At 43.4% G+C, this 27,148-nt stretch overlaps 1 protein-coding gene across 3 annotated transcripts in view; it reads right to left on the bottom strand.

The window, feature by feature from the left end:
• Positions 1-347: 347 nt before the first annotated feature.
• LOC137043055 (transcription initiation factor TFIID subunit 4) overlaps positions 348-27,148 on the bottom strand; it is a 136,052-nt gene continuing 109,251 nt past the window's right edge. For all 3 annotated transcript variants that reach the window (XM_067419116.1, XM_067419117.1, XM_067419118.1), the window contains one exon: positions 348-1,224. In XM_067419116.1, coding sequence (XP_067275217.1) covers positions 1,051-1,224 — 174 coding nt within the window. In that variant the 3' untranslated portion in view covers positions 348-1,050. The remainder of the gene's footprint in view (positions 1,225-27,148) is intronic.

Raw genomic sequence — 27,148 nt, 5'->3', positions numbered from 1 at the left:
CTGACCCTAACTCTACCCTTAAACTGACCCACACCACCACACCTGTCCCTAACTCTACCCTTAAACTGACCCACACCACCACACCTGTCCCTAACTCTACCCTTAAACTGACCCACACCACCACACCTGTCCCTAACTCTACCCTTAAACTGACCCATATGACCACACCTGTCCCTAACTCTACCCTTAAACTGACCCACACCACCACACCTGTCCCTAACTCTACCCTTAAACTGACCCATATGACCACACCTGTCCCTAACTCTACCCTCAAACTGACCCATATGACCACACCTGTCCCTAACTCTACCCTCAAACTGACCCATATGACCACACCTGTCCCTAACTCTACCCTTAAACTGACCCACACCACCACACCTGACCCTAACTCTACCCTTAAACTGACCCATATGACCACTCCTGTATCCAACACAATATCAGCAAAAGTGTTTGGCAATACAATTTGAACCCAGTAAGTACATTGTACTTATTTTTTGATGTAAGTACATAGTACCTAAGACCACCTAATATAAAGTGGGGCTGAGAAACCACAGCCAATCAATTCCCCACGAACCCAATCAAGCCCCGCCCCCTACATTTGACCTCAGTTTATCTTGGATATTCATCACAAGGGGGAAGAAAGACGAGCTTCCATTTTTAATGCTGTCGCCTTTTTTTTTTTTTTTTTTTTTACTGGAAAACAAAATAAAAATACTGATGAAGAAAGTGATATTTGCAGTGTCAGACTCTTACACAAGAAAACAAACAAACAAACAAACAAACAAACGCTCCTCGGCTCAAAGCCGGAGACACAAGCCTTTAAAATCACCATCATAAATACAATTTACCTAATAGAGTTGAGGAGAAAACAGGAAACGTGAAGTACATTTTTTATCTCATTTTTTTTCCAAACCTTTTTCTATCAAAAGCAACGCTGACATTACGAGGTCACAGATACTGAATGGGGCTGAAGGCACGTCGCAGGGCTGAGAAGGAAGTGTTCGTTGGGTGCGGATCCCTCTGTAGTGTGCAGAGTTCAGTTAGTGTACACTACTTCAGGAGCGCGCGGTACAGAAGGAGAGATCTGCTGGTCTCTCGCTCCTGCTCCATGTAGAAGATGAAGTCCCTGAGATTGACACGAGTTATTCTCTGGCGGGAATACTGCCGTGACGAGCCGGAGGAGGCCGACGATCCGGCCGGAGAACCTGCCGAACTCCCCGACACCTGAGGAGAACAAAACACAATTCTCAAATTAACAATTTAAGCTCTGGGAGCATTTGGGGGGATTTCCGCCTGGATTTGGCCTACCCACGTTGAAAAGCTTCCCATAAACAAATACAGTGGTGCAAATACACAATTTTAGGAAACCCTTTAAAGTTACACAAAACACTGCTAAAAGTAATAAATATGTAAGTATGTGTTGCTTGAGCTCTAATAAACCTCCCTAAAAAAAGAGGCACGTTTTGTTTTTTGGTTATAAATTCATTTTTGAAAGTGTGTAACTCAGGCCCTGTGGGCTCTAGCACCCTGCAGACAGTTTGGGCTGTTTCCACTAGATGGCAGCAAATACTGGAAAAAATAAATTTGTCTGTATCATGTTGTATGCCAGATTTATTCAAATGGATCTGAAGGGAGGAATATTACATTTTAATGTAATTTCCGCCTACCCAAATATGGTAACAGTGGTATAAATGCAAAAAGCGGGGTTATAACAGCTCAGACAACATATACTCACATGTTTATCACTTTTAGCATTGTTTTATGTAACTTCAAAGGGTTTCCTGTAAAATGACACCAACATTGTGTATTTAGAGATTACTGTATGTGTGTATGGGAAGCTTTTCAATGGGTCGGCCAAATCCAGGCGGAAATGGTACCATAGTAAATAAGTTACTCTGTGTAAAACAATTGCCAAAGTGATGCATATCTCCAGAAAGTAGAGACTCTCCAGAAGCCTTGATACCACATATGAGGCCAGAGTTCCTCCACCCACATTTCCAATTTAAAGTATATACTTAGTGATGACACCACGCTTGAAGTAAGGCTGCCTGATATATCGCCTCAGCATCGATGTTGCGATTGTCCCATCGCAGGATATGCAATGTCAAGTACAGGGATCGTAGTTGATCCGGTTTAAAATGCATGTGATTCTTAAGCTGCGTTTCCACCGCAGGAACTAGGGACTTTGGGGTGGTACTCTGTGTGTTTCCACCGCAGGGACCAGGGTCTAAATGAAGTTCTGGGTAAATATTTGCTCTGCTCATGAGGTAGTACTTTTTTAAAGGGGTGGGACTTGGGCACTGAATATGCTAATTCGTTGAGTTCATGCAGCATTTTGATTGGTCAACTTGACGCAGCATTGTATTTCAACCACTATTTTTAAAAGTCTGTTGCGGTGCATGCAGTAAGAGTTGATTGCTATTTGAATCAACAATGGAGTTTAAAAAATATGACCTATGTGCCGACGACAAGGTTCAGGCTTTATTAAATTTATTTTCAAAGGACGAAATCCAGTGAGAACTGTAAAGTTGACTCGCGCAGTCCAACGTCACCAGACTAATCTTCACTGTACTTTAGACAGCAGCAGGTGGAACAAATTGTTCTGGGTAATTTTGGTGGATACAGGGCTTTCAACCATCACAGAGGGATAGTTTATAATTTTTACGTATTTTATGTCCTGCAATTCTAGACCATTTGAGACATTTTAACAGGTGAATATCCTCGTAAACACAATTACATATCTTATCTTGAGCATAAAAGATTGAGAAAGAAAACAGATGCGTATCATTATATTGGATCCGTGCGTTCTGTCTTAGTGACGGCAACCTAATAAACATTAATGCTAATCAAACAACAAAATACAAAGAGAACATCTGTAGCTTTAACAAAAATGTATTATATTTAATGTATTCAGTAAAGACTATGCAGTTTTTTTACATTCGATTTTTCAATTTGTGTACATAAATACGGTTACGTTAAAGCATCGTTTATTTAATTTGCATTCTATTGTATTTATCTATATTTGTGAATTCTTTATTATTTTCTATGCAGATTCACTACCCTACAAAATCATTCTAATCATTCTAGAATTATTAATTCTTTCTAAATAGAGATAATCAAGTTATCTGGTGAAAGTCTTCATATCGCAATCACAGAAAAACAGTTTTTTTGTTCCCATATTGTGCAGCCCTAGCATAAAGGTAACATGATTTCTGATATATATCTAGGGATTTTTTAATAAATGAATGATGTAAGAGTTGTAGATAAACCTTTAGAAGTGACTTATGCCTTCAGTAACATTCATGCAGACTTCATTACATCAGTTATAAGTAGAGGAGTGTCAGTGTTCTTGTGTGCACTGAATCTTAAAATGCTCTTTAGATCTGAAATCAGGTTTAGTTCATTTTTAATGCAAAAGAGACACAAACCAAATACTAAGACATTCCCATATTTATGTTCATTTTCCTATTTGGCATCAAGCTCACACACAGAATGAATAAGAAACAATGGTTTAGCTCCACATCGGTGGACACTTCAGTCACAACCACCTTTATACAGGCCAGGAGTATAAAACATGGTCATTTGTGATGTTGTCATAATCAGAAATGGTCTTTTCTTAAACTTAAATACCAGTGGGTTACACTGAGATACTCAGTTCACCTTAAAACATCTTTACGCTCACATTCTCACAAGACGTCCTGTTCATCGACTGCTTTCAAGCATAAACTGAAGGAGAAGTCAAATAAACAGACGGATTCTTACACAGCTGAGTCAGACCTCCATCTTTCATGAATAACAGAAAAATATCAGATGGTAGAAAATTCACATAACACAAACAACCAGTCGAAATAAGACCGGAAACGAAGTCTTTCTCTCCAACAGACGTCGCACAATTAGACTGATTGCGCTCGGTAAACACAAAGCACACGGAGGCCGTAATGGAAACCATCTGAGGGCATCAGAAATCCTGCATACGCCAGCGAATGCATGGTGGCCGCTTGTGTCATCTCCACCGAGCCATCAGCGGATCTGACGGGCGGAGTGTGCTGAGGTGGGGTGAATTTAGGACAAGCAGCGCGCGGGACGCCCTCAGGGCTCAAGACCTCCAGAAGCAAGATCTGGACTCATCAGGCCAATCAGAGTTGACCTCATGTGAAAGGCAGGCATGCCTTCTGCCATGGCAATTAATGCCAATCATAGCCTGGACCAATCAAACGCATCCATCTACCTGGACACGCTGACCGGCCTCTGGCGTGTTTGTGCGCTGAATATTCACATGCGTGCATGTGTTTGAGAGATGGAGAGAAAGGAAAACAGCTGAAGGAAGAGACAAAGGAAGAAAGGCATGCAATGTGAAACGCAATAAAGCAGCTCTACAGATGACAATAGAGTCAACTCAATTCAGTTCAATAAGATTATTGATGTTGCAGTTCATCAATTATGAAACGAAGGAATTCAACTCAAGTCAATTCAATATTGATTCTATTCAGTTCGATGACAGTGTCGATGTTGCAGTTTATCAATTATGAAATTAATTTATTCAACTCAAGTTAGTTCCATGTCGATTCAGTTCACTTACTGTGTCAGAGTTGCAAATATCCTCAGTTATGAAATCAAAGACATTTTCAGCGGTAAAGCAGCTCTACAGAAGATATTCAGTTCAAGTTTTGTCAGTTCAATCAAATCTATAATATTGAATGTTAAGGGTGCAGTGTGTACATTTTAGCGGCATCTAGTGGTGAGGTTGTGAATTGCACAGCACATAGAAGCTACGGTGGCCGACACAGAACAAAAATGTCGTTGTCTGAGACAGCAGAGAGTAAACAACGCGAGTAATAAGTTTGTCCTTTTAGGGCTACTGTAGAAACAGTTTGACGGCGCAAAATCTATTTTCACAATCAATCAACCCGCGGTGTGTGTAGATAGAAACGGCTCATTCTAAGGTGATAAAAACATAACAGTTCATTATGTAAGGTCTTTATACAACACTGAAAACATAATTATGTATATTATATTGCATTTCTGTCAGTAGATCCTCATAAATGCTACACACTGCACCTTTAAGACACTTCGAGAGATTATTTTTCGGATTCGCTTGTGCACTGAAATGCAGTTGTCACTCCTGAAAGTTTGCAGTTCGAGTCTTTTCTCTGTGCGTTTGGCCTCGGGATCACAGATTGGCTCCAGTGCCTGCAGGGCCACACGGAGGCAGAGTAAGTGATCCAAACGCAGGCAGAAAGGTCAGTCCTCCACCGGCTTCCCATCTTTCCTCCCACTGTACGAGTCCTAAAGCCAACGCCAGTAACCCAAACACAGCCCTGTTGATGTCTGTTTCCATGGAGATTCGTGCATCTCGTAACCTCACGTTAACAAGTACATAAACACAAAATACACACACACACTCACTCAGCTGATTCAGAGTCTCTCTCCAGGGAGAGAAACACAACGAATTACTGCTAATTTACATTTTGGGATTGTCGAATCAGTGCTGATTTTGGCAAAGGTCAATGTGGAGCTGAAGGAAGTGGAGAAGAAAAGATTGTGGGAAGGCAAAAATCCGCGAGGCAAAAAACAGCATCTGTCATTTTATCAGCGCCGAGCCCCTCGCGGGCGTAATGTCATATGACATATCCATCCGACAGCTAGCACACGGATACCTCCATACATCTATTCAGACAATTTCTGACTGCGCGCACGTGTTTCGAGCAGAGAGAGAGACGAGCCTGAAGACGGCGAGAGTAACAAGACGCGCCTGCCAGCCTTCTCGCCAACACACTGCTGACGACAATCTGCCGACGGCCCCAACAGACACAATCACACACACACACACACATACGTGTCTCTTCACCATCAGAGCTCAGGAACATGTGAGGTGACAGTGACCAGTAATGAGGGAATCAGACCTCATTTAGATAACGTGTGTGTGTGTGTGTGTGTGTGTGTGTGTGTGGTCAGAGACACTGCTGCGCTTCAGTCTCAGAATGATCTAGGTTGAAATCAAGATCTGGTTACAGTTTAAAAAAAAATACACAACATTTTTTTAATGACATCAAGATTCGCAGTATAATCTTTTTACAAATCAAATTTGATTCATTCTACAAAAAAGGGAAAAAATATTCCATTGTAAAATAAAATAATAACGACTAAAATATGATGTCTTATAACTCCAATACATTGAGGATTTATTTCTAAACAAATAAATTACATCCCTAAATTTGATGAATAAAATAAAAATGTAAAACATTATTCTATTTAATTAAATTTAGATTAAATTCCGTTCTGTTGAGAGACTCAATATGGCATCTAATAACAACTCTAATACATCTTGAGGATTTATTTATAAAATTAATTAAATCCCTACATCTCATAAATAATAAAACAAAATAAATAAGATGCGTGGATGAATAGAGGGATGGATGGATGGAAGTGTGGATGGATGCATAGAATGATTGATGGATGGATGAATAGAAGGATGGATGAATACAATTATTGATTGATTGATTGATTGATTGATTGATTGATTGATTGATTGATTGATTGATGAATAGAAGGATGGATGAATAGAAGGATGGATGAATAGATGGATGGATGAATAGATGGATGGATGAATAGATGGATGGATGGATGGATGGATGGATGGATGGATGGATGGATGGATGGAATGATTGATGGATGGATGAATAGAAGGATGGATTGATGGATAAATTAATAGAAGGATGGATGAATAGAGTAATTGATAGAAGGATGGATGGATGGATGGATGGATGGATGGATGGATGGATGGATGGATGGATGGAATGATTGATGGATGGATGGATGGATGGATGGATGGATGGATGGATGGATGGATGGATGGATGGATGGATGGAATGATTGATGGATGGATGGATGGATGGATGGATGGATGGATGGAATGATTGATGGAATGATTGATGGATGGATGAATATATGGATGGTTGATGGATAGATGAATAGAAGGATGGATGGATGAATAGAATAATTAATAGGATGGATGGATGGATGGATGGATGGATGGATGGGTGGATGGATGGATAGAATGATTGATGAATGGATGAATATATGGATGGTTGATGGATAGATGAATAGAAGGATGGATGGATGAATAGAATAATTGATAGACGGATGGATGGATGGATGGATGAATAAAAGGATGGATTAATAGAATAATTGATGATTGATTAATGGATGATTAGAAGGAAGGATGATGGATGAATAGAATGATTGATTGATTGATTGATTGATTGATTGATTGATTGATTGATTGATTGATTGATTGATTGATTGATTGATTGATTGATTGATTGATTGATTGATTGATTGAAAGATGGATGAAGAATAGAACGCTGGATGAAAAGATGGAAGTATAGATTAATGACTCAATATTAATCTGTTGAGTGCTTCTGTGTGACGTCTGTATTATATCTTGAGGATATATTTCTAAACAAATAAATTCTATCTCTATTTCTCGTATTATTTAAATCAGTTGCAAGGAACTCAATACGACATCTTACAATAATCCAAAGTCATTTAAACAAGTCGATTAAAAGGCTGAAAGAGCTTCTGGTTTTGTCTGTCTCTGACCTCCTGACCGTACACGGCTCCCGCTGAACATCAAACAACAAACGTGTATCAGTCTCAGTTATGATTATGAACCATCTGCGTTTCTATTTTTCCCTACAGTTTACAGAGCATGTCGATTCTAGGCCAGAGATCGAGCCCGGCCAATAACAGGTTGGAGCTTGTATTTGTAAGCCAATCACAGCCTGAGTTCAGTTTCCCTCCGTGTGGAGCGCATGGACAGGGCCAGATTAGCTCCCGCGTTTACTTTAGGTTAATGAAGTGTGTTCTGCACCCAATGCCGTCTCAGACTCTCTGATCGTTTGACGTCGGCTGAAGGTTAAATTTGCTCCGAGTCCATCTTCAGCCGGTTTCTGCTGATCCGTGTGTTTCTGAGTGTTTTTGAGTGGCGGGAAGCAGGAGCCCTTGATGTTGGAGCCAATATTGGACTTGGCTGCGGTTTCACCTCAGGGCTACAGGTTAATGGTCCACTTTGCCAGAAACACACACACATATTACCAATACTGCTATCTCAGCAAACACACCAAGAGAAGGCAACTAAATATGAAGCGATAGATGGAAACGCCGCCGCTACAGACTGAAAGAACAAACGGATGAATTCTGACAGTGGGACAATGAACGGTTTCTGTGTGGTCGATTGATTTGAGCATCAGTGACTAGAATGCTGAAGTCTGGGGAACACAGTGGCTGATATAAAGCATATATATATATATATTAGGGCCGGGAATTTAACGCGATAATTAAGATTAATTAATTACGTGACTTTAACGCGTTAATTAATTACGCAAAAAAATAAAAAATTTAACCGCATTTATTTTTGCACCGCGGAACGTTTTTCAATGAATCAGTTTCGACCCGACCGATTATACTGGAACACCAACTAGCGCGACAACTACAACAACAAACCATGTGTGCGTCTCAATCCGCTCCCTAGTTCAGTAGTCAGGGCACTGATCAGGGAGTCTGCCCATTGACTTATGTCTTGATCAGTGCCCTGACTAGTGAACTAGGGAGCTGATTGAGACGCAGGGCATGTGTGAACATGAACGAAGAAGCTGATGAGACTGCTTTGCTTGGCCCCGTGGATGGGAAATTTTGTTTTAAAAAACGAAAGAATGGAAGCGTCGTCAAGAGCATTGTAGTGTGCAAGCTATACAGCAAGGAATTTGGGTATCACCGCAGCACATCGAGCCTCAAATATCACAAATATGCTTTTGCTACACTTAATGGCAAACATTGCGCTGGTCTGCTGGACTGAAATAAATAAACAATATTTTGTTGATTAAGCTTATGTTTTCAGTCATTATTCAATGGTATACTAAAAATACATGTGAAAAATTACTTCTCATTGTTCTCAGGTCAAATATTTATATGCGATTAAAATGCGATTAATTTCGATTAATTAATTACAAAGCCTCTAATTAATTAGATTAATTTTTTTAATCGAGTCCCGGCCCTAATATATATATATATAATTCTAAATAAATGTGCAAATAAAAAGACAGTAAACTATATATATGTATTTTGTGTAAATGGTGATACTTTTTCAGGATTCTTTGATTAATCAAAATTTGAATGAACAGCATTTATTGCATTAAATATATTAAAGCTGTTATTAAATATATAAATATTTTGTAACATTATGTCTCCAATGTCTACTTTGGTTAATTTAATGCACCCTTGATAAATGAAAGTCTTTTTTCTTTCTCTTTTTTATCTTACCACAAATGTTTGAACAGCCACAAATCTCACATAATACCAAGAAACATTTCACGGCAAAAAAAAAAAAAAACTGGGGGGAAAAAGATATATAAAAAGGATATTTTGTTTTGTGATATTTTTATATATACACATTTTCTTCCCAAACTCATTATTAGTTCCCTTTCGGGGAACTCGAGCTGCGTCGAAACGCTGTGAGAACGCCTCTGCGTTAATGCGTCGTGAAGCGCCTGTAGAACCATTCCATCGGAAAAAAGATCGATCGTCGCCGACGTGATGACGTCGCCGACGTGATGACGTCATCAACCGGAGACTATAAAAGGTCCGCGAACACAAACAGGAACTAGCTTCTGTGCCTTCAGTAAGCGATCTGTGTGAACCTGTCTGTCTATTTGGTGTTTTTGTCTGTCTATTATCAGAGATTTTCCACCCTTTTGTTAAATATTTCATATATTAACAAAAAAAAGAGAAAATAAAATAGATAGAAATGGCGAGTGAAAGCAGCAATTTCAGAAAGTGTGTTCCTCCCTGCCCACGCTACATCTCGGGCAGGGACACACATCTTCTCTGTGTTGCATGCTTGGGAGCGCAGCATGCCCAGGCAGCCCTCGAGGGGGCTGCTTGCGAGCACTGTGAGCGTATGCCACTGAGAACGCTGCGCTCCCGCCGGGCACTCTTCGAGGAGGGTGCCTCGGCTCGTGTTCCCCGCGGCTCTGGTCCCGCTGCTGCCGAGGCAGAGCGGAGGCTGCAGTCGTGGGGTTCACAATGGGATGTTGCAGAGGGGTTTGAGACGGGCACTGCCTTATCTCTGCCCTCACCTGCTCCATCCAGCGGTTCTTCTCGGGGCTTGGAAGCACGCATTGCGGTTTCTTCCCTCCCGAGAGAGCCGCCGGTGCTCCAACTATCCAGCTCCGAGGAGGTGGACGTTGAGAGCATCGCGACTGAAGATTCGCCACTTCAGTCCCATGCGAGTAAAAAAAAAAAAAAAAAAAAGTGGACTTTACAGAGGGGTTTGAGACGGGCCCAGCCTTATCTCAGCCCTCACCTGTATCGTCCAGTGTCTCGTCTCGGGGTTTGGAAGCCCGCTCTGCGGTCTCTTCCTCCCTGGGCGGGGCACCGGTGCTCCAACTATCCAGCTCTGAGGAGGTGGACGTTGAGAGCATCGCGACTGAAGACTCGCCACTTCAGTCACCCGCTAGTGAGTTGAGGTTCTCACGAGAGCTGTGGCCAGGTTAAATATAAAAATAAGAAATGACTGGCTGGCTGAAATATCTGAATCCCATCGAAATCAGAGAGAACGAAATTAGATGAGCGATTCCTGCCCTCTCGTGCAAAGCATCAACGTCCTGCCGTTCTTCCCTGACCTGCACACCGAGGTGTCTAGGTCATGGAGGAAACAAGCGGTATCATATAGAGTGTTCAGCCCACATACATCTGCATATAGTAATATATTTGGGCTGAGACACTATGGTTATGGGGCGATGCCGAAGATCGAAGAGACGCTTGCGAGCTATCTCTCGCCTTCAGCTGCATCGTCCCTGGCATTTCCCCTCCGAAGGAAATCGGTGCTTACCTCAGCACACGGTACCCGTCTTCCTTCGGTGCCCACAGGGGGCCGCGCTGCTAACCCCGCCGCAATGTCAGGGCGCAGAGGGTCTCCGCGGGCCACCTGAGGGTGGTCCGCCCCCTCCTCGGAGGGCATGCGAGCAGTCAGGTCAGGTGTTCCCTGCCGGTTCGCCGTTTCAGGGCACTGCACTCGCTGCTCGAATTACACCAGAGGCCAGCCTCGAGAGGCTGGTTCCCTTAGTTTCCCCTCCGTGGGAAGACGGTGCTTACCTCAGCATACGGTACCCGTCTTCCTTCGGTACCCTCAAGGGGCCGCGCTGCCAACCCCGCCGCAATGTCGGGGCGCAGAGGGTCTCCGCGGGCCACCTGAGGGTGGTCCGCCCCCTCCTCGGAGGGCAGGGGAAACAAAAGGACGCTGAGGGTAGTCCCCTCCGAAGGGAAACGGTGTTTACCTCTGCCTACGGTACCCGTTGTCCTGCAGCGCCCTCTGGGGGCCGCGCTGCCAACCCCGCCGCAATGCCGGGGCGCAGACGGTCCCCGCGGGCCACTCGAGGGTGGTCCGCTCCCCCTTCGGGGGGCTCCCGAGCAGTCAAGTCAGTCGTTCCCTGCCGGTCCGCCGCTTCAGGGCACTGTGCTTGTTGCTCAAAATACACCAGAGGCCAGCCTCGAGAGGCTGGTTCCCTTAGTAGATTTTCTAGACGAGTGGAAACGTCTATCGAATATATCTCAGTGGGTCCTGCAGATAATAGAAAAGGGGTACGCCATTCAGTTCAGAAGTCGGCCACCTCCTTTCTGCGGTGTCCTACCTACAGAGGTGGGCCCGGAGCAGGCTCTGGTAATGGCACAGGAAGTAGAGACACTCCTGCAAAAAGGGGCTATAGTGAGGGTTCCCCCTCCCAGCAGGGAGTCTGGCTTTTATAGCCGTTACTTCATCGTGCCGAAGAAGGATGGGGGCTTACGCCCGATATTAGATCTGCGGCTATTGAATCGCTCGGTGGCCAAGCTCAAATTCAAGATGCTTACACTCAGACAGATTGTAGCGCAGGTCAAATCGGAGGAATGGTTTGTTACCATAGACCTCAAAGATGCGTATTTTCATGTCTCCATCCTTCCACATCACAGGAAGTTCCTGAGGTTTGCCTTCGGGGGAGAGGCATACCAATATCGTGTACTTCCCTTCGGTCTAGCACTGTCACCCCGCACGTTCACCAAGTGTGTGGATGCAGCTCTGGCGCCGCTGCGTCTACAGGGCATCCGCATACTGAACTATATCGACGACTGGCTGATTCTAGCGAATACAGAGCAGATGGCGGTTCAGCATCGAGATGCTGTTCTCGCCCATATGTCGAAACTGGGGTGGAGGCTGAACGCCAAGAAGAGTGTGCTTTCTCCGGCTCAGAGAACCACTTTTTTAGGTGTGAACTGGGACTCGGTAATTATGCGGGCGCAATTATCGCCAACACGCATAGCATCGATCCTGGCAGCCGCCAAAGAACAGAAGCTAGGCCGAGCCGTCACTGTGAAACGGTTCCAGAAACTGTTAGGTCTCATGGCAGCAGCGTCCAACGTGATATCTTTTGGCCTACTGTACATGAGGCCACTGCAGTGGTGGCTCAAAACAAAAGGGTTCTCCCCGAGGGGAAATCCGCTCCGCACGATCAAAGTCACGCGGCGATGCCTACGTGCTCTGGTCATGTGGAAAAACCTGCTCAGGGTCCCGTGTTGGGGGCTCATGTTCGTCGCGTAACGCTAACGACAGATGCCTCTCTCACGGGCTGGGGGGGCGACCATGAGTGGTCGCTCATCCCAGGGTCTATGGCAGGAACATCAGCGGCACTGGCACGTAAATCGGCTAGAGATGCTCGCAGTGTTTCTTGCATTGAAACAGTTCCTGCCCGACCTCAAGGGGCCACCATGTGCAGACAACACATCGGTGGTCGTCTATATAAATCACCAGGGGGGTCTGAGGTCCCGTCCGGTGGACAATTGGCACATCGGATCCTCCTGTGGGCCCAAGGGAAATTGCTGTCAGTCAGAGCAGTATATATCCCGGGGGTCCTGAATCAGGAAGCAGACAGCCTGTCGAGGCAGGGGCCGAGGCCCGGGGAATGGAGACTCCACCCAGAAGTGGTGGAGCTCCTATGGAAGGTATATGGGAGCTATTTGCTTCGGCGGAGAGTTCTGCACTGCCCGCAGTGGTTTCTCTGACCCATCCAGCCCCTGGGGTTGGATGCCATGGTACAGGGGTGGCCGAGGCTACCTCTGTACGCCTTCCCCCCGATTGTCTTGCTTCCAGGAGTTCTGGAGAGGGTACGCCGGGACGGGGCCCAGGTACTCCTAGTGGCTCCGTACTGGCCGACCCGAGTATGGTTTTCGGACCTGATATCTTTTCTGGAAGGCTCTCCGATGGAGATTCCGACCAGGAGGGATCTACTCTCTCAGGCGGGCGGGAGATTCCTGCACCCACGCCCAGAGATGTGGTAACTGTGGGCCTGGCCTCTGAGGGGGCTAGGCTCATAGAGGAAGGTCTCTCGGCCGAGGTCGTAGAGACCATCCTTCACTCCAGAGCTCCGTCCACGAGGAAACTGTACGCTCTGAAAGGGAAACTTTTCTCAGCATGGTGCAGAGAACGCCAGTGGGACCCAGTTAACTGCCCGGTTGGTACAGTGCTGGAGTTTCTGCAGGCAAGGTTCTCGGCAGGGTTGACCCCCTCCACAATAGAGGCGTACGTGGCGGCCTTGGGTGCCGTCCACGTCCCTTTGGGTGGAGTGTCTTGGGAAGACACCCTCTGATTACACGTTTCCTCCGTGGCACTTTAAGGTTGAGGCCTGTTATGCACTCATGTCTAGAGTTTGTGCCGGGGTTTTCTCATCCCAGGCCGGGTTATGTCCCCAAGGTTCCTCGAGCCCACGGGGCCCCATTACTCTTTAAGCATTCTGTCCTCCTCCTTTCACGACGTCAGACCAGGAAGATTAATCTGCTGTGCCCTGTTAGAGCACTAGATACTATGTCCACAGAGCTGCCAAAAAGCTGTGGAGGAAAACTGATCAGCTGTTTGTCTGTTTCGGGCCCCCTAAGAAGGGGCCCCAGTATCTAAGCAGAGGATGAGCAAGTGAGTGGTCGAGGCCATCTCACTTGCTTATGAGGCGGCCGGGCAGCAGTCTCCACTGGCTGTCCGGACGCATTCAACCAGGGGTATGGCTGCTTCTTAAGCACTCTTGTCGGGGGCGTCCCTCCACGATATTTGTAAACGCGGCCGGATGGTCGTCTCCTTTAACTTTCGTCAGGTTCTATGAACTAGACCTGGCATCTACAGTTGGGGCACAGGTACTCTCGTAACCGTGTGCGCTTCGGCTTCACACATACGAGACACTTGGTCCTATGGCGATGTGGGTATAAGCGTTCTCACAGCGTTTCGACGCAGCTCGAGTTCCCCGAAAGGGAACGTCTCGGTTACGTATGTAACCCTAGTTCCCTGAGGGAACGAGACGCTGCGTCGCTCTGCCATACTCCCGGCGTGTCCGTGATCACTTACTTCAGGCTTTATCAGAAGCTAGTTCCTGTTTGTGTTCGCGGACCTTTTATAGTCTCCGGTTGATGACGTCATCACGTCGGCGACGTCATCACGTCGGCGACGATCGATCTTTTTTCCGATGGAATGGTTCTACAGGCGCTTCACGACGCATTAACGCAGAGGCGTTCTCACAGCGTTTCGACGCAGCGTCTCGTTCCCTCAGGGAACTAGGGTTACATACGTAACCGAGACGTTTTCACTGTAATATGAACCAAAAATAAAAATATGTAAAAACATAATTTTTTAATGAAATACAAAATAATTAAATGAAATGAAATAATACAATTAATTAAATTATATTAAAAAAGAAAAACAATTTAATAAAATAAAATAAAAATGAAATAAAAAAAATTATAAAATAAAATGAAATAAATCAAATAATGAAATAAAATAAAAGCCTATTCCTAAAATAGTCTTCATTTATGCAAAAATACTTCTTATTCAATTTGGGGTGAAAGGTGACCAAGGCATGTATCCAACCAAAAAGTTGGATGAAACCAGACACACACACAAGCAGCACAGCGCTAACGTTCACCGTCATGCAGGGTCTGAGAATGACTTCAGACAGGATGACTTCTGAGTTTCCATTAGGACTTCAGCGCTCTCTCGTTCTCACTGTCATCAGGAGTGTGTGAGCGAGGCCCTCCCATCATGTCAGAGCGTCTGAGGCCGAGCCAAGAGCCAAAGCTTTCCCACATGTCTAGCTCCATGTTGCATTAGAGCGACCCTGGCCTCCCCTCTCCCCACGCTCAGAGCGCCCACACCAGCCTCGCCGCGGGGCCCGAACCGGCAACGGCCATTAATTAAGACCAGAAATTCCCTCTCACTTTTCCTCTCCTACTCCTTTGCCAGGAGAAAAGGCCGATGAGGACATTTTGAAAGAGTTAGCAGATGTTGAGTGATTAGCCCGAGGCGTTTTCGACATCGCCCGGGTGATGTATTTGATGTGGAGTTTATTCAGCTCCAATAAACGTATAAAGAATTACAATAATAATTCACAGATGTATATTGCGCGGATTATACGTGGAGCCCTCACTTTGAACCGCGTTACGGCAGCCAAGAGTAACAAAGGCAGGAGAAAAGGATGAAGACGGCTTTGTTTTGGGCTTTCTGTTAATCAAAGGGTCAGAGAAGATTGAGAGAGCTGTTCTAACACACACCTTTATAATATTCAGTTTGCTTTGTGGGAAACTCATACAATAGTGAATAATGTACAATAGGGATTCACGATCTATCAGCCACCATATCGGTATCGGCTGTTATATGTTCATTTTTTGTATGTTATCGGTATTGGCCCATAAAGAAAATGTGGCCGATATATTAAAGGCGATAAATAATGGATTATTTCCTTGAGCAGAGACACTTTTTTGTCACATAGGCTACTTTATTTTTTATCGGTTATAGGTATCTGCCATAATTTAATATCAGTACATCCATATCTTATCAGTTATCGTCTTTCAAATAATTCGAATTCGAATAATTATCAGTTATCGGCCATAATTTCCATATCGGTACACACATAAGGTTAACATCATATCAGTTATTGTCTTTCAAATATTAATAATTATCGGTTATCGGCCATTATTTTATATCAGTGCATCCCTATGTTTAATATCAGTTATTGTCTTTCAAATATTAATATTTATCGGTTATCGGCATCGACCATATCAATGCATCCATATATTTAACATCATATCCGTTTCCGGCTTTCAAATATACAGTAATTAACCGTTATCGCATCAGCCATCATTTTCATATAGGTGCATCCATATGGTTAAGATATTAGTTTTTGGCTTTCAAATATGAATAGTTATCGGTATCTTCTATAGTTTTCATATTGGTGCATCCGTATGTTTAGTATCGTATCAGTTGTCCTTCAAATATGAATAATTATTGGTTATCCTATCAGCCATAATTTTCAGATCAGTGCATCCTTAAGTTTAACATCATATCAGTTTTCGGCTTTCAAATATAAATAATTATTGTATTGGCCATAATTTTCATATCGGTGCATCCGTATATCATTTATTGTCTTTCAAATATGAATTATTATCAGTTATCGGCATCAGCCAAAATATAACAGCGAAAGAGTCTTTCTGGACTGTAATGTCTACGTGTCATGCAAAGAAAGGGGATTCATTTAAACTATAGTCTCACATAGCCAGATCTATACAGTCTATAGTCTCAAATATACTTTATAATCAAACTTATGTTTAATGAGCTCATCTGTTGACATGATGCCAGTAAATCGCAGTAGTGGTGCAAACATATCCGCATGCCTCTGATCAGATGCTTTCTGAACCGCTGTTTCTCATTTTTGGTGTGTTTATTTTTGTTGTTGTGAGGAAAGTGTGCAGCACATATTCGCTCTCAGCAGTGTGGATGCCGTCTGGACATTCATTAACACTATATCGCTGCAAAGGTATTTACAACTTCCAAGTGAAAAACTAAAAAAACTTTGCCGCCAGTATAATCGGGCCTTTGAATCACATTTCCTTGTGTGTTATATTTGTACAAGTGCGAGCACGAGTAATAAGTCACTGGCTGCAGTTCAATGGCCACCAGTGTAGCTAATAACAAGGGTTTCTGAATTCTACATACAGCCCTTTTAACTGAGAGACTATATACACTCACCTAAAGGATTATTAGAAACACCTGTTCCAATTTCTCATTAATCAAATCTAATCTATCTAATCAACCAATCACATGGCATTTGCTTCAATGCATTTAGGGGTGTGGGTCCTGGTCAAGACAATCTCCTGAACTCCAAACTGAATGTCAGAATGGGAAAGAAAGGTGATTTAAGCCATTTTGAGCGTGGCATGGTTGTTGGTGCCAGACGGGCCGGTCTGAGTATTTCACAATCTGCTCAATTACTGGGATTTTCACACACAACCATTTCTAGGGTTTACAAAGAATGGTGTGAAAAGGGAAACACATCCAGTATGCAGCAGTCCTGTGGGAGAAAATGCCTTGTTGATGCTCGAGGTCAGAGGAGAATGGGCCGACTGATTCAAGCTGATAGAAGAGCAACTTTGACTGAAATAACCACTCGTTACAACCGAGGTATGCAGCAAAGCATTTGTGAAGCCACAACACACACAACCTTGAGGCGGATGGGCTACAACAGCAGAAGACCCCACCGGGTACCACTCATCTCCACTACAAATAGGAAAAAGAGGCGACAATTTGCACAAGCTCACCAAACTTGGACAGTTGAGACATTCAGATGGTAGAGTCAGAATTTGGCGTGAACAGAATGAGAACATGGATCCATCATGCCTTGTTACCACTGTGCTGATGGTGGTGGTGGTGTAATTGTGTGGGGGATGTTTTATTGGCACACTTTAGGCCCCTTAGTGCCAATTGGGCATCGTTTAAATGCCACGGCCAACCTGAGCATTGTTTCTGACCATGTTCATCCCTTTATGACCACCATGTACCCGTCCTCTGATGGCTACTTCCAGCAGGATAATGCACCATGTCACAAAGCTCGAATCATTTCAAATTCTTTTGTTGAACATGACAATGAGTTGACTGTACTAAAATGGCCCCCACAGTCACCAGATCTCAACCCAATAGAGCATCTTTGGGATGTGGTGGAACGGGAGCTTCATGCCCTGGATGTGCATCCCACAAATCTCCATCAACTGCAAGATGCTCTCCTATCAATATGGGCCAACATTTCTAAAGAATGCTTTCAGCACCTTGTTGAATCAATGCCACGTAGAATTAAGGCAGTTCTGAAGGTGAAAGGGGGTCAAACACAGTATTAGTGTGTGTTCCTAATAATCCTTTAGGTGAGTGTCTTTATACTTCAAATTTTACTTGATTAATTTGTCACAATACAGGGCCTTTCAAAATTAACTAATGGAGGGAAAATAATTAAAATAGCACAAATTACACCCATACTCTTATAAATACTGTTTTTTTAAAATACTTCAAGTACATTTATTTTATTGTTTTGGTCTCTGGTGAGGCTCATAAAATAGTCAATGTGAAAAGCGATGAAAATGCTAATTGAGGTCTTTCACTCGCTTAGAAAATAGTACTATGTTGGAACCATGGTAAAATATCACACCATGTAACATATATATGAAAAAAAGTGTTTTTATTAAATACAAAATAAGATAAATGGGTAACACTTTTACCGTGTCATTGTTATATATATAAAATGAAAATATCTCTTATAAAAATATTTTTTTCCAGAGCTGTATATATATATATATATATCCCAGGTAATACTGTGATACTACACACAGATAGTCAAAGACAGTTCACCATAGTATTAAGTCCAAAACTGTATTAGGCCTCATGGTCCGAAAGAGGCTGAATGTGCAATTTTGTTAAACAACAAGGGAAAAAAGCTGCAATATCAAAGAGCAAGTCAGCTCATATTTGTTGCTGTATTAGATTTTATGTAGGGTAAATACTGGAAAAGGGAAACATGGGGTCATGCTCGTCTGATCTTGATGAAAAATGGCAGAATTACATTCAAAACAAACAACTGCAATTCGCTGCCCAACTAAAGAGCAACAAATCTCAAAAATGGCGGGCTGGTAAGCATCTTAATGCCTGACATAAAACACAAGGAAAAACACGGCCATGGCAATGCATAGCAACTGCAGAATTTCAGTCAAGGAGAAAGAAGGCGAAAAAAAAAAACCACCTTATTACTTCTAACTCCTGCAAGCCATTTTGGTCTCCAAAGGTTTCAGAGCGCCTGAGGCGCAGTGTCTGCAGTGTTTCGGGAAATGACTTGCCTTCGCACGAACACGGCTATGTTCTGCAGCAGCCGCGCTCTCAGCATCCCCTCTCACTCGCTCCTTAACCCTTTCATGCCTCGCGCAGCACTGACTCACAGACACCGAGCTCTCCGTGCGAGCAGCCCTGTCGCATCGTTTCGCTTCACACCCACATAAACGGCTCCTCATGAGCATCTTGTTTGGCTACTTAAGCATGTGAAAACAAACATGGCGATGAAGAACGGCCACGAGGTCATGTGCGACGGACAGAAGACGAGAGAAAGAGAGAGAGAGAGACGTGTCGGTTCGTCTGCACACCCACTCAAGAGTGTGGATTAAATCGACAAACTCGTTGAAACAACACATAATTAAAACATTTTGCTGGAGGTCAGGAATTTTCTAATTAGTAGACAAAGCTGCAATAGCGATCGCCTTGAGTCGGAGCGTCCACAGGTTACGGCTCAAGATGAAAGCTCTTCCCGAAGCGCATCTCCGAAGGGGTCATCGAGCTAAACGCCCGGAAACTTCCCTGGCAAACAAACTTTCCTTGCTAGGAAACTTCCCCGTCCCTCGGTTTTCAGACCCTGAGAGCAACAAAGTAGCTAGACGCTGAACAAAAGGGCTAATTAGCAGTCATTATTTTTCTAGCAAACACAAGTTTTGAGGGAAACACAGTGAAACTGAGCAGGAACTATAATTAACTGGAAGTTCGTTCGGGGGGGGGGGAGATCAGAAAGTTCCTCTCAGAACCGGCTGTAATGTGACTATTTATTCCTATAAACAGAGCAGTTGTCTAGAAACAAACTCTTCTGAGCAGAACCGCTCAGCCGACAAAGTTGCGTGAAGATAAACAGGGGAACACGACCCGAACACATGAGCCAATCGTGGCATTTTCCATCGCCATCCGCGTTGACCCTGATCTCCTCTGACTCAACGCAGAAAAACTCACAGCCCATTAAAAGAAGAACGAGCATCTTTGGCAGTTGTGGAACTTTAAAAAGTGGCACATTAAAAATTGAAAGCGTTTCACATGTAAAACGAACCCAATTAGAGTTCCAACGGGAAGTCGGCGTAATGAGTATCGAGTCTAAACGACGGTCCTCAGAAGATCCCGCTAATGAGGCCTTGTTGGTTTTGCCGTCCTCGCATTTTAAACGCCGTGGTGGGGAGTCATTTCTACGGCTGTTTTAAAATTTAATTGAAGGAGGAGCTAAAGATAACAACGGAAAAGTTAAAAGAGCGATGCGTCGCAGGAGGTTCCCAAAAGCCACTTCCAAACACTTTTTGATGTCTTTGTGAAACTGAACTACAACACTTGGCAGAAAAACATTTGAACCTAAGAACCTCCAACAAGGGTGACCTGACAGAAGGAAAACAATCTCTAATAGGGTCGTTACGGGAAAGCGCTGCACGGAAGAGTTATTTTTGAGCGTGAACGCGGGGGAGCCGGAGCCTGTTCGCAGAGCATCAAAACGCTCTTTTAACGCCGATGTGGCGACCGAGGCCCGCACATCAAGACAATGATCCACCCAGAGCTGTCAAATGTGTCTCGGCAAAGACTCAAAACATCTCACTCCAAATGAATAAAGCATGCGCGCGCACCACGGAGAGCTCGTGAACGTTTGAAAAAGCTTCAGAAGAGCCAAACCGTTTGCCCTTTCACGAGGTGTAGAAGAGTCCCACTTCTATTCAGCATTTGTGTACCTACTGGGACTGTGTAGACTCTTTAGGTCTGCAACTTCTCAAACTTTTGTTCATGCAATAACAGCCATGTTTAATATGATTGCGTCCCAGAAAAGAACAAAGACTCTTAAGGCCTTTTCATACGACTCACATCAATGATCCCCAATGCACTGAACTCTATAGAGCTACAGTACAGCCGCCGGTGTTGAGTTGCATGCAGGTCAAACGGTGTAATTATGCTTTTAAAAGACGTTTGATATGATCAAATATAAAGTAAAATTGTGAAATATTTTTGCAATCTAAAATAGCTGTTTTCTATGTGAATTTATGTTCCGACGTAATTTATATCCTGTGATCAAAGCTGAATTTATCATCATTACTCCAGTCTTCAGTGTCACATGATCCTTCACTAATCATTCTCATATGAGGATCTGCTGCTAAAGAAACATTTATGATTATCATCAATGTTGAAAACAGTTGTGCTGTAAAATGTTATATTATGTTGTTATTCAGCAAGGATGCAATAAATTGATCAAAAATGACAGCAATGAAATTGCAAAATATTCTAAAACAAATGCTCTTCTTTTGAACTTTCTATTCATTAAAGAATACTGCATGATGCATGATGGTTTCCACAAAATATGAAGCTGCAGAATGTTTTCAACACTGATAATAATCTTGATCATCACATCCTCATATGAGAATGATTAGCGAAGGATCATGTGACTCTGAAGACTGGAGTAATGATGATAAATTCAGCTTTGATCACAGGAATAAATTACACTTTACTATATATTCACATAGAAATATGCACTTTAAATTGTAATAATTTTTCAATATTTTACTGTATGTTTGATCAAATAAATACAGCCTTGGTGAGCAGAAGATTATATTTTTCTGAATTAAAAATCATAATTATTCAAAAACTTTTGACCGGCAGTGTACATTTATGCAACTAGAATGTTAAAGTCATCTTTTTGTGTCAATGCATGTGGAAATCAAAGTGATGCATGACGTTTGAAGTCTTGGTGTGATGTGAAAGGGTCTTCATCGCTTGCATGGGAAGTTCAGGAACATTAGAGCATCTTTAGATGGTTTCATTTACAATGCAAAAGCATGATTCAAAACACTATTATATTGATGTACACATCAAACTCACTGTGTTAAGCAAGAGCTTGGTGCCAAAATCCAGTGCTAAACAGAAATCGTGAAACTTTGCCTGTTTCATCACAGAAGGCCGGCGGGGACGCCTCATACCTGCATCGCTTTACACACCAAATCCAACTTCCTTTGTATGTATGCGCAAACCTTATCTACATATTGACTCGGTTTAAATCTACACTCTTGCAGTGATAATTGCACAAGTTTGCAGGAGGAAGTGCTGAAGTCTTCCTGTACCTGAGGCGGGACGTTGGGCGGGGGAAGCCCATCGGCATTGTGGGAAAACACCTAGAGCATCGTCTGATATCCAAACAGCTTCACAACACAAACACACACACTGAAGAAGAACTAATGCATGAATGTGCATGAATACAATAAGGATTTAGAGAGATATTAACCTTTCCTATTGTGCTGCAATAAAACACAAAGCACAGGAATAAAACATGATTGTGTGCCCAGAGAGGAAAGCAATAAATTGGTTTAGATACACAGAGTAACACAAGCCCATGAAGAGTTTTGTGCCCAGACCACCCATAAGAGACATGTCAATCATGTAGGTGTGTTCAAACACAGTCAACGCCACGTAATTATGAGCATATGTGTATGATGACATGTAGACTAGGACTGCATGATATTGTTACCAAATAGTTTATTTATGCACTCGATATTTAATTGTGGATGCTTGTTTAAACTTTGCGGTATGGCAGCACTAACTTAAAGGGACAGCATAAATTAATGCAAAGATTTAAACCTTTAAGCACAGAAACAAAAGCTATTAAAGAGTGCATGATAGAGGGATTGATTATATGCATTTAAAGTGATGTATCTTACTGAAATGCATTGTCATCCATTAGCCAAAACACAAATTTTCACATTGTATTTCAAAAGCGAAGGGTCTTTTTTGTGTTGTTGTATAATGGCTTTATAGAGCACTGTCTGATCGTTCCCTATCCCCTATATAGTGCACTGTCTGATCGTTCCCTATCCCCTATATAGTGCACTGTCTGATCGTTCCCTATCCCCTATATAGTGCACTGTCTGATCGTTCCCTATCCCCTATATAGTGCACTGTCTGATCGTTCCCTATCCCCTATATAGTGCACTGTCTGATCGTTCCCTATCCCCTATATAGTGCACTGTCTGATCATTCCCTATCCCCTATATAGTGCACTGTCTGACCTTTCCCTATCCCCTATATAGTGCACTGTCTGATCGTTCCCTATCCCCTATATAGTGCCATGTCTGATCGTTCCCTATCCCCTATATAGTGCACTGTCTAATCATTCCCTATCCCCTATATAGTGCACTGTCTGATCGTTCCCTATCCCCTATATAGTGCACTGTCTGATCGCTCCCTATCCCCTATATATAGTGCACTGTCTGATCGTTCCCTATCCCCTATATAGTGCACTGTCTGATCGTTCCCTATCCCCTATATAGTGCACTGTCTGATCATTCCCTATCCCCTATATGGTGCACTGTCTGATCGTTCCCTATCCCCTATATAGTGCCATGTCTGATCGTTCCCTATCCCCTATATAGTGCTCTGTCTAATCATTCCCTATCCCCTATATAGTGCACTGTCTGATCGTTCCCTATCCCCTATATAGTGCACTTTCTCATCGTTCCCTATCCCCTATATAGTGCACTGTCTGATCGTTCCATATCCCCTATATAGTGCACTGTCTGATCGTTCCCTATTCCCTATATAGTCCATTGTCTGATCGTTCCCTATCCCCTATATAGTGCACAGTCTGATCGTTCCCTATCCCCTATATAGTGCACTGTCTGATCGTTCCCTATCCCCTATATAGTGCACTGTATGATCGTTCCCTATCCCCTATATAGTCCATTGTCTGATCGTTCCCTATTCCCTATATAGTGCACTGTCTGATCGCTCCCTATCCCCTATATAGTGCAATGGCTGATCGTTCCCTATCCCCTATATAGTGCACTGTCTGAGCGTTCTCTATCCCCTATATAGTGCACTGTCTGAGCGTTCTCTATCCCCTATATAGTGCACTGTCTGAGCGTTCTCTATCCCCTATATAGTGCACTGTCTGAGCGTTCTCTATCCCCTATATAGTGCACTGTCTGAGCGTTCTCTATCCCCTATATAGTGCACTGTCTGAGCGTTCTCTATCCCCTATATAGTGCACTGTCTGATCGTTCCCTATCCCCTAACTAGTGCACTGTCTGAGCGTTCTCTATCCCCTATATAGTGCACTGTCTGATCGTTCCCTATACCCTATATAGTGCACTGTCTGATCGATCCCTACCCCCTATATAGTGCACTGTCTGATTGTTCCCTATCCCCTATATAGTGCACTGTCTGATCGATCCCTATCCCCTATATAGTGCACTGTCTGATCGTTCCCTATCCCCTATATAGTGCACTGTCTGATCGTTCCCTATCCCCTATATAGTGTACTGTCTGATCGTTCCCTATCCCCTATATAGTCCATTGTCTGATCGTTCCCTATTCCCTATATAGTGCACTGTCTGATCGCTCCCTATCCCCTATATAGTGCACTGGCTGATCGTTCCCTATCCCCTATATAGTGCACTGGCTGATCGTTCCCTATCCCCTAAATAGTGCACTGTCTGAGCGTTCTCTATACCCTATATAGTGCACTGTCTGATCGTTCCCTATCCCCTATATAGTGCACTGTCTGAGCGTTCTCTATCCCCTATATAGTGCACTGTCTGAGCGTTCTCTATCCCCTATATAGTGCACTGTCTGATCGATCCCTACCCCCTATATAGTGCACTGTCTGATCGTTCCCTATCCCCTATATAGTGCACTGTCTGAGCGTTCTCTATCCCCTATATAGTGCACTGTCTGATCGATCCCTACCCCCTATATAGTGCACTGTCTGATCGTTCCCTATCCCCTATATAGTGCACTGTCTGATCGTTTCCTATCCCCTATATAGTGCACAGTCTGATCGTTCCCTATCCCCTATATAGTGCACTGTCTGAACCTTCCCTATCCCCTATATAGTGCACCGTCTGATCGTTCCCTATCCCCTATATAGTGCACTGTCTGAACCTTCCCTATCCCCTATATAGTGCACCGTCTGATCGTTCCCTATCCCCTATATAGTGCACTGTGCCATGTAGAAAACAGTAAATGTGAGTGCTTTTAACACAGGTGAGTGATTTCGGCCGCAGCTTCAGTGTCTGTTTATAATTTAGGGGGCGGGGCTTCAGATTCTAGAGAGTGTTTGATTGGACAGAAAATCTGATGAGAGACTACAGTGCAGAGTGATGTCATCAAAATCATTAATTCCTATTGGCCTATTTCCTATTCCTATTGAGACTAAGTTTTGAATTATTAATTCTCCCCCCAAAAACTTTTTTTGATTTCATGGGGACTTTAACAATACATAATAGTATAGATTTATCGTATCTAACAATATCAGGCAAAATATCTGTGCATATTTCCACGCATTCACACACACATCGACCTGAACACGTAATGAATAGTCTGAAAGTGAGGGAAATATCAGATCTTCTTCAGAGCGAGATCACAGAGAACATCGCTCAACTGTGTTCATTACGGTTCAGAATACATAATTTATGGATTGTTAAAAAATACATGTCTGGGTTCTTCAGACAGCAATATGACAGATGTAGAAAGGAGAAACTTTGGTGCGAGTGACTATGATTTGGGCGGCTGCAGAAAATAAGAGCGTTTGAATGCTGGTTTGATGCCGTAGCGTGCTTTATAATTACCATCTGCAGGTTTCAGACACACACACACACACACACACGAGCAATCTGACATGAGTTCATTCATTTGTAGATTTACAACTGTTTCTGAACAAGCCAAACACATTTAACATGTTCACATGCATATTAATTACACTATAAATGTATTTACAAAACCTTTGAACACAATTTAATTTAGTCAAAATGGCGTATAGTTTAGCCAAAAAGGCAGGGAGGAAAAAGAAAATGTGAAATCTGAGAGTTAATTAGGCTCTCTAAATAAAATCCCCCAGCAGGCCGTGAGGTAAACGGCTCTTAGCAGGCGGATCGAGGAAAGGCAGGAGTCCCTGCACACGGATTACTGACTCCTGCATTATGCATCTGATGATCGATTCTAAATCTTAATTACCCGAATCACAAACACACACCGGCTCTAATGAACTGTGCGGCCCGTCAAACAGCTGGCTGAATATATTTATTAAGATCACGGTTAAATTTAATTATTTGGCCAATTAGCCACGGACGGTGCCGACATCTCAGAGGACACAGATATTTATCATCTCAAACAAAACCTTTCGTGACATCTGCTGCCAAAACCGATAATCGGGATCTGAACTGAACGCTTTACGCAGCACTACTGGGATTCTTTCCATTAGAAAACATTGCAAACTTTTTAAAACTGATCAAATGGAGGAAGCAATGAACAGCGGGAGAGCGAGCGAGAGATGGGAGAGAGAGAGAGAGAGAGAGAGAGAGAGAGAGAGAGAGAGAGAGAGAGAGAGAGAGAGAGAGAGAGAGAGAGAGAGAGAGAGAGAGGAGGAATTAAGCTGAGCCAAAAAGTGTGACTTGGATTTAATATTTTATAATTGCCAAGGGACATTCCAAGATCAATGAATTTTTTTTGCCCGAGACGCACATCAGAAAGAGATGTACTTCAGTCTTTTTAGGGAACATTGGTCTATTTAATTCAGGCGCCTGATGCATGTGAAATATTCCTCCCTGGCCTCCGACGAGTCCCTCGGGCAGAGCTGCGGGCACACATTACCACTTTTAATGGGCCGCCCTCAGAAGAGGCGAAATAAGCCAATAACCCGTCCACGCTAATGGATTGGCTTGTTTATTCACTCCAGCCCTCTCTTCGGCTAATTTTAGCCGCGCCACGCAAAACAAAACACGTCGCATCAAAACACAATCTACACGCCATATGCTCATCGGAAGCGGGAACACTGGAGGAGATTACTGGAGATTTCTTGTGTTAGACGCTATTTTTGCAAGGGAAAACTCGGCTGGACACGTCGAGTGTGTTTTATTAAAAACATATCACACGCTAGGCGTTCCGCACGGATCACTGGTGCTGCGTTAAACAGGAAAAGAGGCGTATGAATGG

Source organism: Pseudorasbora parva, chromosome 16 (genome assembly GCF_024679245.1).
Source record: "Pseudorasbora parva isolate DD20220531a chromosome 16, ASM2467924v1, whole genome shotgun sequence".
In the NCBI taxonomy this organism is placed as follows: Eukaryota; Metazoa; Chordata; class Actinopteri; order Cypriniformes; family Gobionidae; genus Pseudorasbora; species Pseudorasbora parva.
This window is presented reverse-complemented; position numbering and strand designations above follow the sequence as displayed.